Below are 15,130 nucleotides of genomic sequence, written 5' to 3'. Positions count from 1 at the left end.
TGCAGAGGTATACTGGGAGGCTTTGTAAAATAAAAAAATGCTTCTACTTTGAGAATTGGAATCACAACCACTGGATGTGATTTCAGTGATTCAGACGTTTTTGTTTGTCTTCATCGTGTCAGAGAGTCATGTGCTAAAAAAACACAATTTGATCATGCACAGTTTGAACAGTCTGTGCATTTTTCGTATTGTGTAGGGCCTCCAATTTCCCATGATCATAAAAACGGATAGGAAATGCAGAATTTCATGTTCTGAAAAAAGCAAATTGTAACGCTTTTTAAAAAATATTATTTATTTAGAATCAGGCCCCAATATGACAAGGAAATACATCACATTCATATTTTGGAACAATATTGTGCATTTACATTGAATATATACAATTTTGCTTATTATCTTGTTCCAAATGTCTCACCAATCACATGACTACGCTGGAAGGTGATTTGTCAGTTGGCAGTATTTGATGAAATGTAAATATTTTTATGACATGGACTTTGGACCATATCACATATTTCCACACAAATGTGTCATTTTTCCTGTAAACTGGTGTTTGAGTATTTAGCAAGTGTATCAAACAGACATGTGAAATCTTGCAAGATTTCAGCATAACCCTCCTGGCTTCCTTAAGTCATCTAAAGCATATAAATATAAAATTAATAACGGTAGTTGAGATGATTAACCCTATTTAGCATGATTGATTTCAGGAAGTGTAATAAGCAGTAAAGTCATCTAAATAGGGAAAGATGATGAAACAGAAACAGGGAAGGACATTTTTAAAGAGAAAATCTCTAAATGTCCCAAATACTGCAATACATACATAGGGAATCAGTTAAGAATATCATGATCTGACTAAGAGGGAAATTTCAGAGTAGTCTCCATAGAAAAAAGGCCAAATGCACCAAAGCAACAGGTAGTTACAAAAATGATTTAATACATGCAGAAAAATTTAAAATATTTTCCAACAAAAGCTAATAAATGTGGAATTTGTCCAGTCTTGATGCAAATATTTTTTCTAAATTTTTTAAAATTGTGGCAATAAAGACACTGGTCTATAGTTTGAAAAAACATGTTTACTCTCCATTTTTGTAAATAGGTACTATTTTTGCTAATTTCATTTTCTCAGGAAAAGTTCCTGCTGTTAGTGACAGATTGATCATGTCTAAAACTTCACAGTCAGTTGATCTCATTTCCACTGTTTTTTTGTTGTTTTTTTCAACAATTTTCCTTATTTAACCTTTTTCCACATTATCAAGAAATATACTTTTTACATTATCTAGAATTGTATTTGGTATATATAAAAAAAAAAAAAAAATTGTAGATTCTGCACTTGCAAAATATTTACAGAACTCATCTAATTTTTTTCTTTTCAGATATTTCAAGATCATCCTTAACAAAATAATTTGGGTATGCACTTTGGGATTTTGTTTTCTTTAATAATACTGTTGATTATTACCCATGTAGCCTTTGTGTTGTTTCTCATAGAATTCTATTACTTTTTCTATGAAGGAGTTATATGCTGTGTTTACATCATCCCAGCTTTGTTTTGCTTTGTCATTGCTTTTAATGATCTGTTTCATCTGGCCTTTGTGGTGCCGTGTTGCTTTATTTTATGATTGTGTCTAAACACTGAAAAAATGGGTAGATGATCACTAATATCAGTCATCAAAATCCCACTCATGACAATTTCTTCATTTATATTTGTAAATATGTTGTCTATTACTGTGGCACTTTGGGTTGTAATTGTAGTTGGTTTTGTTATCAGAGGAAATGGAGTTTAAGAAGTCAGTTGTTTTCTGTTCATTCAAGTTTCATAAATTGATGTTAAAATATCTGCATATGATTTGCTTCTTATTTTTTGTACTCTTTCAGTTATTATTCCCATGAACAACTCTACACATGAATCTGGTGGTTTATAAACACAATTTACAATATATTTTTTGCTGTTTTTTCTCTATTACAATATTTTCTATCTCAGTCATCTCATTTGCCATCTTACTTTTCAGATTTGAATTTATGTACAAAGCAACTCTCTTGTTTTTTGTTTCATGAGTAGAGATCATATCCCTCCACCTGAATCTCACTCATCATATCATCTTTAAACCATGTCTCTGTAACCGCAATAATTGTGAATTTCTTTTCAAACTCACTTAGTCATTTACTTTTGTAAATTTACTAGACATACTTTGACTATTTAGATGGATAATGGATAGAGTTTTGTCTTCTATGTTTTTCTTATTGAATGCTTATTCATTATAATATTCACAGGTATTTGCAATATTAAATATATTTTCAGCTACTTGACTGCATATTAACCAAAAATAAAACCTCTGCTGGATCGAGAGGACACTCACTGACCTCAACTACTAACTCCAGAAAAGCTGGCCATAGAACTAAAGTTATCTACCAGCTAAAGTAAAACTCCATGGTTGGAAATGTGTCAGGAGTTAAGGTGCGTTCACACCAGCAAACTTTGGCTTGTTTTAACCAAGCAATAATTATTTTACCTAGAAAGTCTGGCTTGTTTAGCAACGGGACTCTTTTGCGGATCAAAGAAGTGGGCTTAAACAGATGTCAGAGCTCGGCTGTTTTCACACCTCTGACGTAGAGCTGGATGACAGACAGCAGTAGGGAGGGGCAGGCATGTGTGGATGTTTGTAGAAATTTACCAGGTTTTAACATGTAGCAGGCAGAAAACAACCATGGCTGGATTGGAGGGTAATTATGGTATGGAAAAAATGTTGCGCCCAAGACAAAACAGGTTAGGCAAACACTAATTATTCTGACCACATCACTGTCTGATTTGTGTACGTACAGACACCTTCACCAATTTAGAAATGTGTCCAGTAACTGCTCATCAGAGTCAATGCTGGCTTACATTGTCGGCCACTGAGTTCAACATAGCTCAAGTATCTAGCTGTGGAGCGAGAGAGCCATCCGCCCCAGTGTTATCCACAGGCCTGCAGGCTACATACATAACATCCTTTTTACTGTGTTTTTCCCTACACTGCCGGAAGTACAGACAAAGTGCATGAGCATCTAATGAGTGGATGGATAGATTTATCCCATGCAGGAGGACGGTCAGAAGCATCAGCTAATTTAAAGAAAGCCTTTTTTTTTTTTTTTTTTTTTCATTTTTAGCTCCTAAAGATCCTCCTTCTGTCATTTGGCTACAAAACCTCTGAGTCAGCAGAAAGACTGATCATGTCAATCCCACCCTTTCCCCCATTTTTTTTTTTTCATTCATTCATGTTTGCTCTTCAGAGCCATAAACCATCCGAGTTCTGCCACCAATGTCCACAGAGGCCTTTGTTTGAACAGTGAAGATCAACAGACAAAAGAAAGTAAAAACAACCAATCTGAATTTAGTGAACAAAACAGCCTTCTGGTGTCTAATCTGATTCTGTGTTGTGAACGACAAAACATGTAAGCAATAACTATGTTAATAAGTACACTGTCAAGATTAGACAATGAAAAGCATTTTTCATCATTGTAGCTTAAGTATTTACTATTAAAAATAGTTTTTTATTACTTTCTTTTTTCTTTGAATTACTAGGTTACACTGAATATTTATGTAAGCTATCACATACAATTACATGCCGGTGAATTTAGTTTATTGTTAAAATAATAAATGATTATATTATCTGTTTCACTTCAGGACATTCCATTGACATTTTTTTCAGATTGTGTACGCACACCCTGTTACGGACCAAAAAAAGATAGGAATTTACAAAATGTTGACCCCAGTTCCTCTCTCCTCCCCTTTACATTTTTCCGTGTTTCCCACTGTCCAGTGGAGGAGTCCTTGGACATCCAGTAGGTCTCACTCACACACCCACACAACGAGTGAACTTCAAAAATGCATTCTGTAAAACACAGCTACTCACCAGGTACTTCATGTTGCCCCTGTTGTTGTGTGTTCACTCCAGGGTCAGGCTTCCACTGCTACACTCTGCCTCAAACAAATCCTTTGGGGAGCACTGATTCCAGAAGATTTCCTCAACTAGTGCAAGTTTTCTCCCCCACCCTCCCGTAGCCTTCTCTACTTCCAAAGTCCTTCTTTCCCCTCTTTTCCCTCTGTGTCTTTCCGTCTATCCTTCTCAGTTGACTTTATGGAAAACAATAACACCCGACATATTCTCTGCCGTTTTATGATCTCATACAGAAAGAATGAAACTGCAGCTCGGCTCATTTACTTTTTTCTCCCTAGACCTCTCTCTCCCCTTAAGTCTCTTTCTCCTGAGAAAAATGGGAGGAGTGTGTAACCTAAGACGTCACTTCCTGCTGGATCTTGATATTTCCAGGATCCAGCCTGGCCATTGGCCCGTGGCTCTCTTATCATGCAAATACACTTTGCCCTCCCACTTCACCCCCATCCCATCTACCCTCTCTAACTTCCCTGCCGCCCCCTTCCTTCTCTAGCTGTTTGGGCAAGTCATTGCTCTGGAATGCATATGGAGACCAGCGGACATGAACACATGCATACACTGGAGTGTGAGCCAGCATGAGCTCACTGGTTTCTCCTTTGTCAAACAATTTCAGTAAAACCCAACATGTATCAATCTATTTTAAGATCTATTAAAAATGCCAACCAAATGTTTTTAAACCTATAATAAAGCAAAGTAGGATATCTGGTAAACTGAAATGCAGTAAATTAAACATATGTAGATTTCAATTTTATAAATTCAATTGAATAAGAAAATTATACTTTGAGTAAAACTAATTTGAATCTCAATCTCTACTTTTGTTGAATTATCATTAGTTAATCAGAACACCCTGTGACGCTGCATAAGTGAGACACAGTCATTGGTTAAATGGAATTTTGTTTTAATATTATTAAAGATGTCCCGATCTGATATTGATCTTGGATATTGGTTCCAATATCATCAAAAAAACAACAACAACAACCGAATATTGGATTGTATCGGCATATCATTTTTCAAACTAATTCTGGATCAGTTTGAAAAAACTTAAAATCTCACTCATCATTGGCGAAATTTAAAAAATTAATATCCCAGTTCTTAATTTACAAATCTTTATGAAATTGAACTCAGTTGTGTCGAGGTTGGTTACTCAATTACTCCACTGAGTTTCATCTGCATTCGATCTGAATTGCGCATTTTATCACAATCTTTCAAAAAAAAAACAATTTATGACTTCAACATAAATTGTTTTCAACAAATCTCAAAAATGTTTTTGCCTGACTTCAGTGTAACACACAATTCATAGAATTGATTAAATCAATAAACAAAAGGCAGTTAATTAATGTCCTTTTTTAAAAGTGCACACCCATGCACAAAAAAATTATTATTGTCAAACAATGTATTCGCTGAGGACAAGTGGTTCCCTTTACACATTACTTTCTCTGTACTGACAAGACCTGGTTCTGTCAAATTTAGAACACTAAATGCAAAAACCAAAAACCGAATAAATCAGGAAGGCCTGATGTTTTCTCTCTTCCAAATTTTCCAGAAAAACTCCACACCACAAATAGGAACCGGTTCCGGAAAAATGGCCTGTGTAAAGGCTTTTTCAAATGAAAAAAATCTCCTGTGAAATCTGTGACCTGTTGATCTGCACAACTCAAAGAATTTGAATCAAGATTTGTTTAGAACAGGAAAAAACTTTTACAAACCAAAGCTTTAATGGATACCAATGGAATTAAGCTTAGTTGATACATCTGGACTTAAAGACCATTCACCTCTTTACCAGCAGGCTTTTTCAGCCAACCTCTCCCTGTCCACGCCCCCACCATTAATGCAAATCACATTAATATTATCTATAGAACCTTTACACTGATTAAGACAGAAAAAAGAGACTTTAATGAAGGTGAATTAAAATTGCTCCTCAAGAAGTGGAGGCACTCATATGTATTGTTTGCTATTACGTCCACCAGTATTAGCACAAACCATAAAACAGAGGTGCCCAATATGTGAATCGCCAAAGATAATTTTTGTCCCATTATTAGCATTTACGCAGCATTAACATTAAGTGCTTTAAAAAATATAAAAAGCTGTTGAAACTTGCATATGCCAGCTCTGTATTTTACAATAAGCACCATCACTCTTGATAAATCTGAACTTTGTCGAGAAAAAAGGCTATGTAAGCTATGTTGGATGGAGGATGTGTCCAACCAACTGAGCCAATTCTTAACCTTCAACAAAATATTTGATACATTTCAGTCAGGCTTTTGTTCTCATCACAGCACAGAAACAGCTCTTATCAATGTGATTAATGACATAAGGTTGAACACTGTTTCAGGAAAATAATCTGTTCTCATTCTATTGGATCTAAGTGCTGCATTTGACACTGTAGACCATACAATTTTGTTGCACTGATTGCAAACATGGGCTGGACTAAATGGAAAAGTAATACAATGGTGTACAGCAAGTCCTACTTGGAGGAGCAAAGTTATTTTGTAATCATTGGAAACTTTGAATCTGACAGATTACCAATGTCCTGTGGGGTTCCTCAGGGCTCTGTTCTTGGACCCCTTCTGTTTAGCCTTTATATGCTTCCTTTAGGACAAATTTTACAGAACTGTAAGGTTGATTATCAGAGCTAAGCAGATGACACACAACTATATCTATCACTGAACCCAGATGACTATGGTACCATTGAGCTGTTGTGTGACTGCTTAGAAAAAGTAAACTGCTGGATGAGTGAAAACTTCCCACAACTAAACCATGACAAGATGGAGGTGGTTGTCTTTGGTAACAAGGAAAAGAGGACTGGTATCAGCAAGTATCTTGAGTCTCGATCTTTAAAAGCTAAAGACCAAGTCAAAAACCTTGGTGTTCTTACATTCAGCAGTCAGATCAAATCTATGAGAAAAACAGCCTTCTACCGCCTAAAGAACATCTCCAGAGTGAAAGGTTTAATGACTCAGAAAGATCAGGAGAAACTGGTCCATGCTTTTATCTCCAGCAGACTGGACTATTGTAATAGTCTTCTGACAGGAATCCCCCAAAAGAGCATCAAACAGTGACAGCTGGTTCAGAACGCTGCAGCCCAGGTCTTAACCAGAAAAATTAGGTCAGAACACATAACTCCAGTTTTGAAGTCTTTACACTGGCTCCTAGTCAGCCTCAGAATAGACTTTAAAGTTCTGCTGCTGGTGTATAAATCTGTGAATGGGTTTGGTCCAGAATACATCAGTGAGATGTTAGTCAGGTATGAACCCAGCAGGTCTCTCAGATCTATGGACACAGGTCAGATAGTGGAGCCCAGAGTTCACAGTAAACATGGTGATGCTGCTTTTAGATGTTATGCTGCAAAGAAGTGGAACAAACTGCCAGCAGAGCTGAAGTCAGCATCTAATGTGAACATGTGTTTGTTGCTGATTTTAAATGTTTTTATTACTGATTTTAGATGTTTTTGCTGCGTATTCATTTTCATGCTGTGGAATGTTTTATGTTGCACTTTTTGATCATGTAAAGCACATTGAGTTGCCTTGTGTATGAAATGCACTATACAAATACATTTGCCTTGCCTTGCCTGATATGAACCTTTTTAAAAAGAAAATAAGCTCTGTGTTTTATATTAAACCATCATATTTTATGAAAAAAATCAAGCTGATATCCGGTAATAAAATTGCCAGAAGATGCTCAGTAATCTTTATTTATCATTGTAATTTTCATTTCCGCTCAGCCACTCTGCTGAAATCCCAGCAGCCTGATTATGACGTCAGTGGGGGAACTCTCAGCTTACTAGCCCAATCCAGCAATTTATGGAGATCTACACTTTGAAATGGTTACTCTTCGTGCTCAGATGCTAGTGAATCTTAAGGTTTCTGGTTTGGAATCTGGTTTTATGGTTAGGAGCCAGCATTTGAGTTATAGGCGCAGCATAAAATAAGGAAACTGCATTCATAGAGTTTCACTCCGTTCAAAAGTTTGTTCAAAAGTTGCATTGCTTTGTTTGTCAAATGAGGGATTGGAGCACCAAGGAACTGGCTGAGACTCCATCCACAAAAGGCTGGACCTCCCTAGAAAAGGAGGCCTTGGCAAAAATTCTTGAAAATGTAAATAAATGAATAAGAATCTGTATTTTGACTAATCTGTTTTTTCTCTCCAAAATATGATCTCAATGTATTCAAATTGAAAGGAGTTAAGTGCATCATTACATCCCAAACTTTGATTTCAGTAAATAAAAAAAAATAATACAAAAATGTTGAGTGCATCCTTACACCCCTAGTGCATTCCTATAATAGTGCGTTCACCAGCCAGTCCTCATTTAAATGATTTACTCTCTCCAGAGAACACACATTGAAAACTGAGGATGGAGATGAATTCAGGAGGATGAAGGAGACCCCACGTCTTGTTAAAGCCTCAATTCTTAACAAATGGGTTATTTTTAAAAACTAAATACACCCCTCTACAGAGGAGCTACTACCAGCAACAAAAGTCACTCTTACTAGAGAAAGATTTTGCACGTCACAACAAGGAGAACCCAGTGAAGCCCTCTTGAATGTTTTTGGACAGTTGGAGAAAGTAGAGAAGCCAAAAACACAGCCTTCAAGCTGAGAAGCAGCATTCCTAACAATTACGTCACTTATAGGCTCTTACGGATGGAAGCATAATGGTGACATTATAAAAGCTGTTCTGTGCGCAAAAGGCGTCAGCAGCCATGTCTGGCACGTTTCCATTTAGAAGGCCGACATCGCTTATCAGAGGCCAGCTCTTTCAATGGGACTGCATGGTATCAAAAGGTTCAATTCACCCAACAGTTACACTCATTCACAGTGCGAAACGCTATTATCATAAAACTCTGGAATCAATGCCACCCTGTTTATGAGAGAAAATAGCATCAGACAACTTATCTTCTACACCCCGGTATTCAACCACCAGGAATTTCAATAAATATAAAATGTATACAATGTTTTATGATATATTTATGTTTTTTTATTTTGTCAATACATGTATTGATTTTTATGGATTTAGGTAAAAAATTAGATTCAATATTACCACATACTGCAGAAGTACTGGCTTTGGGTGTGTCTGTAGCTTGACCGTTAAAAAACTTTCACTGTTCCTAAAAGCTAATAAAACTAAGTCAAGCATCATAGCCTCGCAAATTTGGATTACATTCTTTATTGCTGCAGAACTAGAAGAATACCGGTAAATGTGTACAAATGGAAATAACAAATGTAATGTGAAATATTTAAATGTAAAAAATCTTCCAACAAAACACTGCGGCTTTACCGCAAATTTAGGTTAAAACCTTTGTAAATTATGTTGTTTTAATTAACCTTTATATTAAGTTAACCTCCCAGTGAAATTTCTGAGTTTGTTTAAACCATGTTAAATAACTGTAGGAAACATAGGGCCTGATTTAGTAACCCTTTTCCTGTGAAAAACACTAGTATAAACTTAGCATGCGCTAAAAGTGACAGCTGCCTAATCTCTGGTATAGAAATTATTATTATTAATTATTTTTTATATTCAATTTGAAACTTGAAAAGCTAATACAGGGTACAAAGTCAGATTAATTTCAATTAATTTGACAACAATAGGTAAATAAAGAAATTATGTTTTTTTTCATCTTGTCTTTTTTTCTTTTTAAAATAAAATATCGTATTGATCTTGTAAACCCCACATCTAGTAATGCATCACCCTACTCCTACATATTTGTAGCGACTCCAAAGCAGCCTTGTTGCTTGAGAGGAGATTAATGGGTTTGGTACCAGTCAGACGCGCTGTTGCTATGGCGAAGAAGCACTCTGAGTCTTGAAGTTGCGTTTTCCTTTCGTCTTTTAATTTAATTTAACATTCACCGTTAAGACACACTGGATGGGTTCGTGTACACCATACGATATGTAGAAGCATGTGAAAAAAGTGAAGCGAAGCAGTCAACAAAAAATACGGCTACCCAGCTCTCCTTTCTCATTTGACAGCCGGAAATACATGCCTTTTGAACGAGCCGCCCTTAACCACCCATCATGTGACCCCGCCTCCCGTGCGTTACCACAGCAACCAAACACCGCGTCACACATTCACCAATATCCTATATTATGGCTCTTATAATATTAGCTACTGTATGTATGTGCATGTAGTGGCTCAAAGAGTTTGACCAAAAGACATAAATATATACATACTCAATATGTATGCATTCTACTACATGCAGTTTACACTGAGCAGCACTTCTCCTTCAAATAGTTTTTGACTCCAGTTCTCAAGCCCCTCTTAATTGGCCACATTCAAAAGGTAGAGTTATAAAAACTTTTAGTTAGTGTCCAAAGTCAGGGTGCAGTAAAAAACAGAGCATCACACCAAAATGGTAGGAATGTGAATAAAACTAACACACACCACACCATGCTACCACAGACCTACCTCAACCTGTGATGCCCCCTGTAGGCAGTCAAACATTCTACAGAACACCTGTATAAAAATAAAACATTCATCAGCCTAAAAGATATAACATTAACAATATGGTGTGAAAAAAGACTAAGAATAACGAATTGTTAGAAATAGTGCTTGATGACAAACTAAAAAAGCTTATTTTTCCATATTGATATCTCACTGTTGTCAACGATCGGCTGCAGTTTTATTGACATAACATCTTGAATGTAAATAACATGATGTTGGCTCTGATAAAAATAAATTATTTAGAAAATTAGGAATGGCAAGAACCAGTAGATATAAAGCACTGATTACATCAGCAGGACAAGAGATGAGTTCCACTAAGTCCTCAGGAGGCTCTTCTGTCTTTTTATAGTTAATCAAAACTAGAGTAGGCTAATTAGCAGGCAGTCCTAAACTTGGTCATGTTTGGCACTTGGGCAGCATTTTACTGGAACACCACCTTTTCATGACAAAAAAACAACAAAGCAGACAAGGTAATTTATAGGGGTCCACCGATCACGATTTTTGACGATCCTGATATTATATTTTATTTTATTTTAACTACCCTTTTACACCTTGAATGATTCAATCATATTTTATTCTAAAACACTTAACAATAGCTGTGAAGCAATACAAACTTGCTGTTTTAACTGCACATGAGGTAGTTATCTCAAATACAAATTAAAAGTTTAGAACATTGCTGTCCAAAATACTAAATTATATCAGTTCCTTTAGTCTTTCATTTTTCACATTTTAAAAACAAACTTGTGCAACAGGTTACACTGTAGACCTAGAATGGTATTACATTATCCAAATACACAGACAGACTTGATCCTTTTAACTGAACACCATTGGCTTTATTGACCTTTTCTTTCATATATGAAGCAACTAACATTGCAGTGGGTCTGCTCTTCCCGATTGGGAGAGGACAGGTTTCACGGAAAGTTTGGCTCACGCCCCATCTTCATGTCCACAATGTATCCACACACATGTTCAAATAAGGATGACGTATACATTGCCCTATAAGCAGTGTGGTAATGGTACCTGCTGTCTCCACTCAGCGAGATATTCTCTGGGTTGGATGCTGCGGAGCTCCCGTTACCACGCTGTCCCCGAAAAGGAGCGGTACTGCACGCTTGTTCCTGGGGGTATGGCTCTGCTCCACTGACAGAGGGCGCCGCTGTGACAGGGTTGGCTCCTCTGCCATTGGACAGGCTGCCGCCAACAGAGGGCTCCACCACCTTTGGGTTGGGCCCTCTGGCAGTGTGCAATTTGTTGCCTCAAGAGGGCATCGTTACGCCACAAATGGCGCGGGCGCCACCATACCATGGCCGGTGCCTCCCTGGTTGAACAAGCCGGAGCGCTTATCCACCCTCTCCATTAATAGAGAGAAATGGGCAGCGATTGCTTCTCCACCATGGGTGCTGCGGACAATATCGAGGGGTTATAGGCTGCAGTTTGCCGCCCCCCCTCTGGTCCCCAGACGAGGGGGGCCGGCATTCGCCTTATCCTGGATTTACGGGCTTTAAACAGATTTCTCAGGAAATATAAGTTCAGGATGCTTATATACCCTTTTACGCCTGGTGCATCAGGGAGATTGGTTAACATCTGTCGACCTGAAGGATGCGTATTGGCACATTACAATATATCCCCATCACAGAAAGTACTTGAAATTTGCTTTCCGGGGGATATGTTACGAATACCGTGTGCTCCTCTTTGGCCTCTCTTTGAGCCCGAGGGTGTTTGTGCGATGCACGGAGCCTGCGATAGTCCCGCTGAGGAGGCGAGGCATCTGCTTGGCCACCTATTTGGACGATTGGCTGCTTTTGGCACAATCTGAATCCGAGGCCACAGCGCATTTTCTTTTCTTTGCGCCAGTCATTGTTCCAGACGGGTATAACCCTGGATTTCCACTGGATGCGCAACTGCACCGTAACTGCTGCAAAACAGCACCGCAGCTGATAGCTGACGCGAATCTGCTCCAGCACAGCACCGTCACTGCTGCAGCATGCTGGAGCCCTCTGCAGCAAATACGCAGCACTTATATTTTTGCTGGATGTTGGAGCTGTGCTGCAGCTAGTTAACAAAAATAAATCAGTGCGGGACAGGAAGTAGTACATAGACACAGAACAAAATATCTGGAATAATTTCAAAACCAAATACTACGTGTTCAAGAGGGAAAACACCGACCTTCCGGGACCTCGTACGGGCCCATTTCGGACTCTAGGGGACCAGACCTTTACGTTGATACCATGATTGGCCCAATCTGAGCACCTTTAAAATCATATTTTACATATAAATATTGCATTCATCCATGGTCTCCTGAGTTCTTGCTGCAACAGATGTGCAGCAAAATCGGAGGCGATGGGGATTGCTGGACTGCAGATTGTGCTGAAGTTACGCAGCGGAGCAGTTTCGGTGCAGATACGCATCCAGTGGAAATCCAGCATGAGGCTGTGTCAGCGCCGCGGTTTTGCTCCGTCAATCTCCAAGTGGCGCGTCACAGCAGCATAGCGATGGCTTGCGAGCCAGCCGTATTCACGCGACACCACAAAATCCCGCAATAAAACAACAACAAACTTACTTTCTCCGACGTGGAAGAACGTAACGGACTGGGTTCTATGTTAGTGAGTAATGTTCGACATGTAGTTTATTCAATGGTTAACAGGTGTTGTGGTTTCCCATGGCGTTGAAGGCATCACTGTTACATGCAGCTTTCTCTGCCAATGTTCATCTTTGTTTACATGTGTTCTGCGTGTTGATTGGCTGGGAGGCTGAAAAAAGGGCGGGCGTAAACAGAGAACGGGAGAACATTCTTTTCCCAAGGGTGTTGTAATTGTTTATTTTGGCTTTGGCGGGCCGGATTAAAAAGACCAACGGGCCGTAGTTCGCCGACCTATGAACTACAGAGTAAATAACAAGTTTAACATTGATGACAGATGATGATGATGATGATGATAATGATGACGAAGACAATTAGGGTGCCCTAATCATTGCTGAATGTAAGAAGTTAATAAAATCAGATTTTCCACACAAACAAACATTATTCTGTCATTAGTATGAAGGGAAAAAGCGATATTTTAACTGTGGCTCAGACAGAAAAATTATGCCGATCTTCACACTGCAATACATTGACTTCTCTTTTGGAGCAGCCTAACTACCCAGCATGTTGACCAGCTCCTGTTTCTACACAAAAACCTATACACTCCAAAGCACTTAATGAACATTAAAAGTTTCAGTTGACTAACTTCAAAAAGATATGTACAAATGTGTTTTTTTGTACATGTTGTTTACCTCTTTTCTGATGGAGGTTTTATTTATTTATTTCAGTATAACTAACAATAAGTCACTGAATAAATAATGATAAATTAAGTGAATGAGTGAATGTGATGCGACATGCATTGTTTTTTAGAACTGTGACATATTTCTAGAAGTTTAACATTCAACTTATGTGTTTGGATAAGAAAAGAAATGTGATAATCGTCACTGTAGTATCGCAATACTAGTCAAATCAGAATCGGCACCCAAGAATCGGGATTCAAATCGAATCGGGACAAAGGGGTATCATCCCAACCCTAGAGAAAACTTTCAGCTTTAAAGACAATTAATAAGAATTTTACTCCCCATTATATATATGTGAAATACTTTTGTCAAATTGTTTTTAAAAAAGTCAAAAATAATTTTGCTCATGATTTCTTAATGCACGAGTATGGTGAAGACCACTATGCAAGTGTTAGAAATTATTCTTATAATAATAATATAACAATAATGTAAATATCACTTACTTGGAGTAAAAAATAAAAATAAAAACGCCATATCAGGGGGCACCAAAAGAAAATCATGCCTCGGGTGCCAAAGATGCCTGACCGGCACTCTGTGTGTGTGTGTGTGTGTGTGTGTGTGTGTGTGTGTGTGTGTGTGTGTGTGTGTGTGTGTGTGTGTGTGCGTGCGTGTGTATGCGCGTGTATGCGCGTGTGTGCCCGCGCGCACACAAACAGCTCCATGAGCCGCCTGCATTAGCTATGAACAGGCCACAGCGGGGAGAGGCCGGGCAGCTGTGGGACGGTGAGACAGAGGGACAGCACTGGCAGCGGCTGTGTAGAAGCCTACTTACGGGCACAGACATCTTGCTGGTGTTCAGTCTCTCTCCTTGGCTGCTGTCCTTCCAGCGCTCGAGGCTCGTCCTTAAATGGCTTCTGTCATGAACACAGCACAATGTCCGATCCTCAGTCCATTCACGGTCCTCTGTCGGTCCTCTGTCAGTCCTCTGTCGGTCCTCCGCCCTCCGCAACCGCTCACAATGAGCGCTAGTAACTGTAGCAGCGATGGCGGAGGCTCCAGGCTGGCTGACACACGGCTCTGCTGACACCGCAGCTCGGTACCGGGAGCGCGCCGGAGCCGCCTTAAAGACACAGGCTGTGCTACGTGTGCATGGCTATACCCAGCATGGGCAACTGGTGGCCCGGTGTAAATGTTTCAGACAACCTCCTAAATCTACCCCCAGTAAAATAAAACCTGGTTTCAAGCTACTCCTGAGGGTAATATAAATCTGTTTTTGAAACTACCTCTCCCGTTTTCATTTATCCCCCCTCCGTTTTCAGAGAGCACGTATACGTTTTATAGGTGATAGTCAGATGTTATTAATATTGTGGTGTAATAAAAAACGTATTATAGAGGAAAGTTGGTAACACTTTACTTGCAGTTTTATACTTATGGCTGACTTTACGCTGTCATTATCTGTTGTCATGACTCATGAGCTTAAATAAGGTCTCATTAATGCTGTCATTAAGTGT

At 38.7% G+C, this 15,130-nt stretch overlaps 1 protein-coding gene across 4 annotated transcripts in view; it reads right to left on the bottom strand.

Annotated features, from left to right (window-relative positions):
- bcar1 (BCAR1 scaffold protein, Cas family member) overlaps positions 1-14,768 on the bottom strand; it is a 40,165-nt gene extending 25,397 nt beyond the window's left edge. For 2 of the 4 annotated variants that reach the window (XM_028450020.1, XM_028450021.1), the window contains exons 1-2: positions 14,452-14,768; positions 10,326-10,373 (exon numbers count right to left, since the gene is read on the bottom strand). In XM_028450020.1, coding sequence (XP_028305821.1) covers positions 10,326-10,373; positions 14,452-14,463 — 60 coding nt within the window. In that variant the 5' untranslated portion in view covers positions 14,464-14,768. Of the gene's footprint in view, positions 1-3,881; positions 4,260-10,325; positions 10,374-14,451 lie in introns of those variants that run through there. The other 2 variants (XM_028450023.1, XM_028450022.1) reach the window with 2 other exon arrangements.
- Between the last annotated feature and the right edge of the window lie 362 nt (positions 14,769-15,130).

The sequence above is a fragment of the Gouania willdenowi genome, chromosome 6 (assembly GCF_900634775.1).
Source record: "Gouania willdenowi chromosome 6, fGouWil2.1, whole genome shotgun sequence".
In the NCBI taxonomy this organism is placed as follows: domain Eukaryota; kingdom Metazoa; phylum Chordata; class Actinopteri; order Blenniiformes; family Gobiesocidae; genus Gouania; species Gouania willdenowi.
The sequence above is the reverse complement of the archived record's forward strand: the minus strand, read 5'-3'. Positions and strand labels throughout refer to the sequence as shown.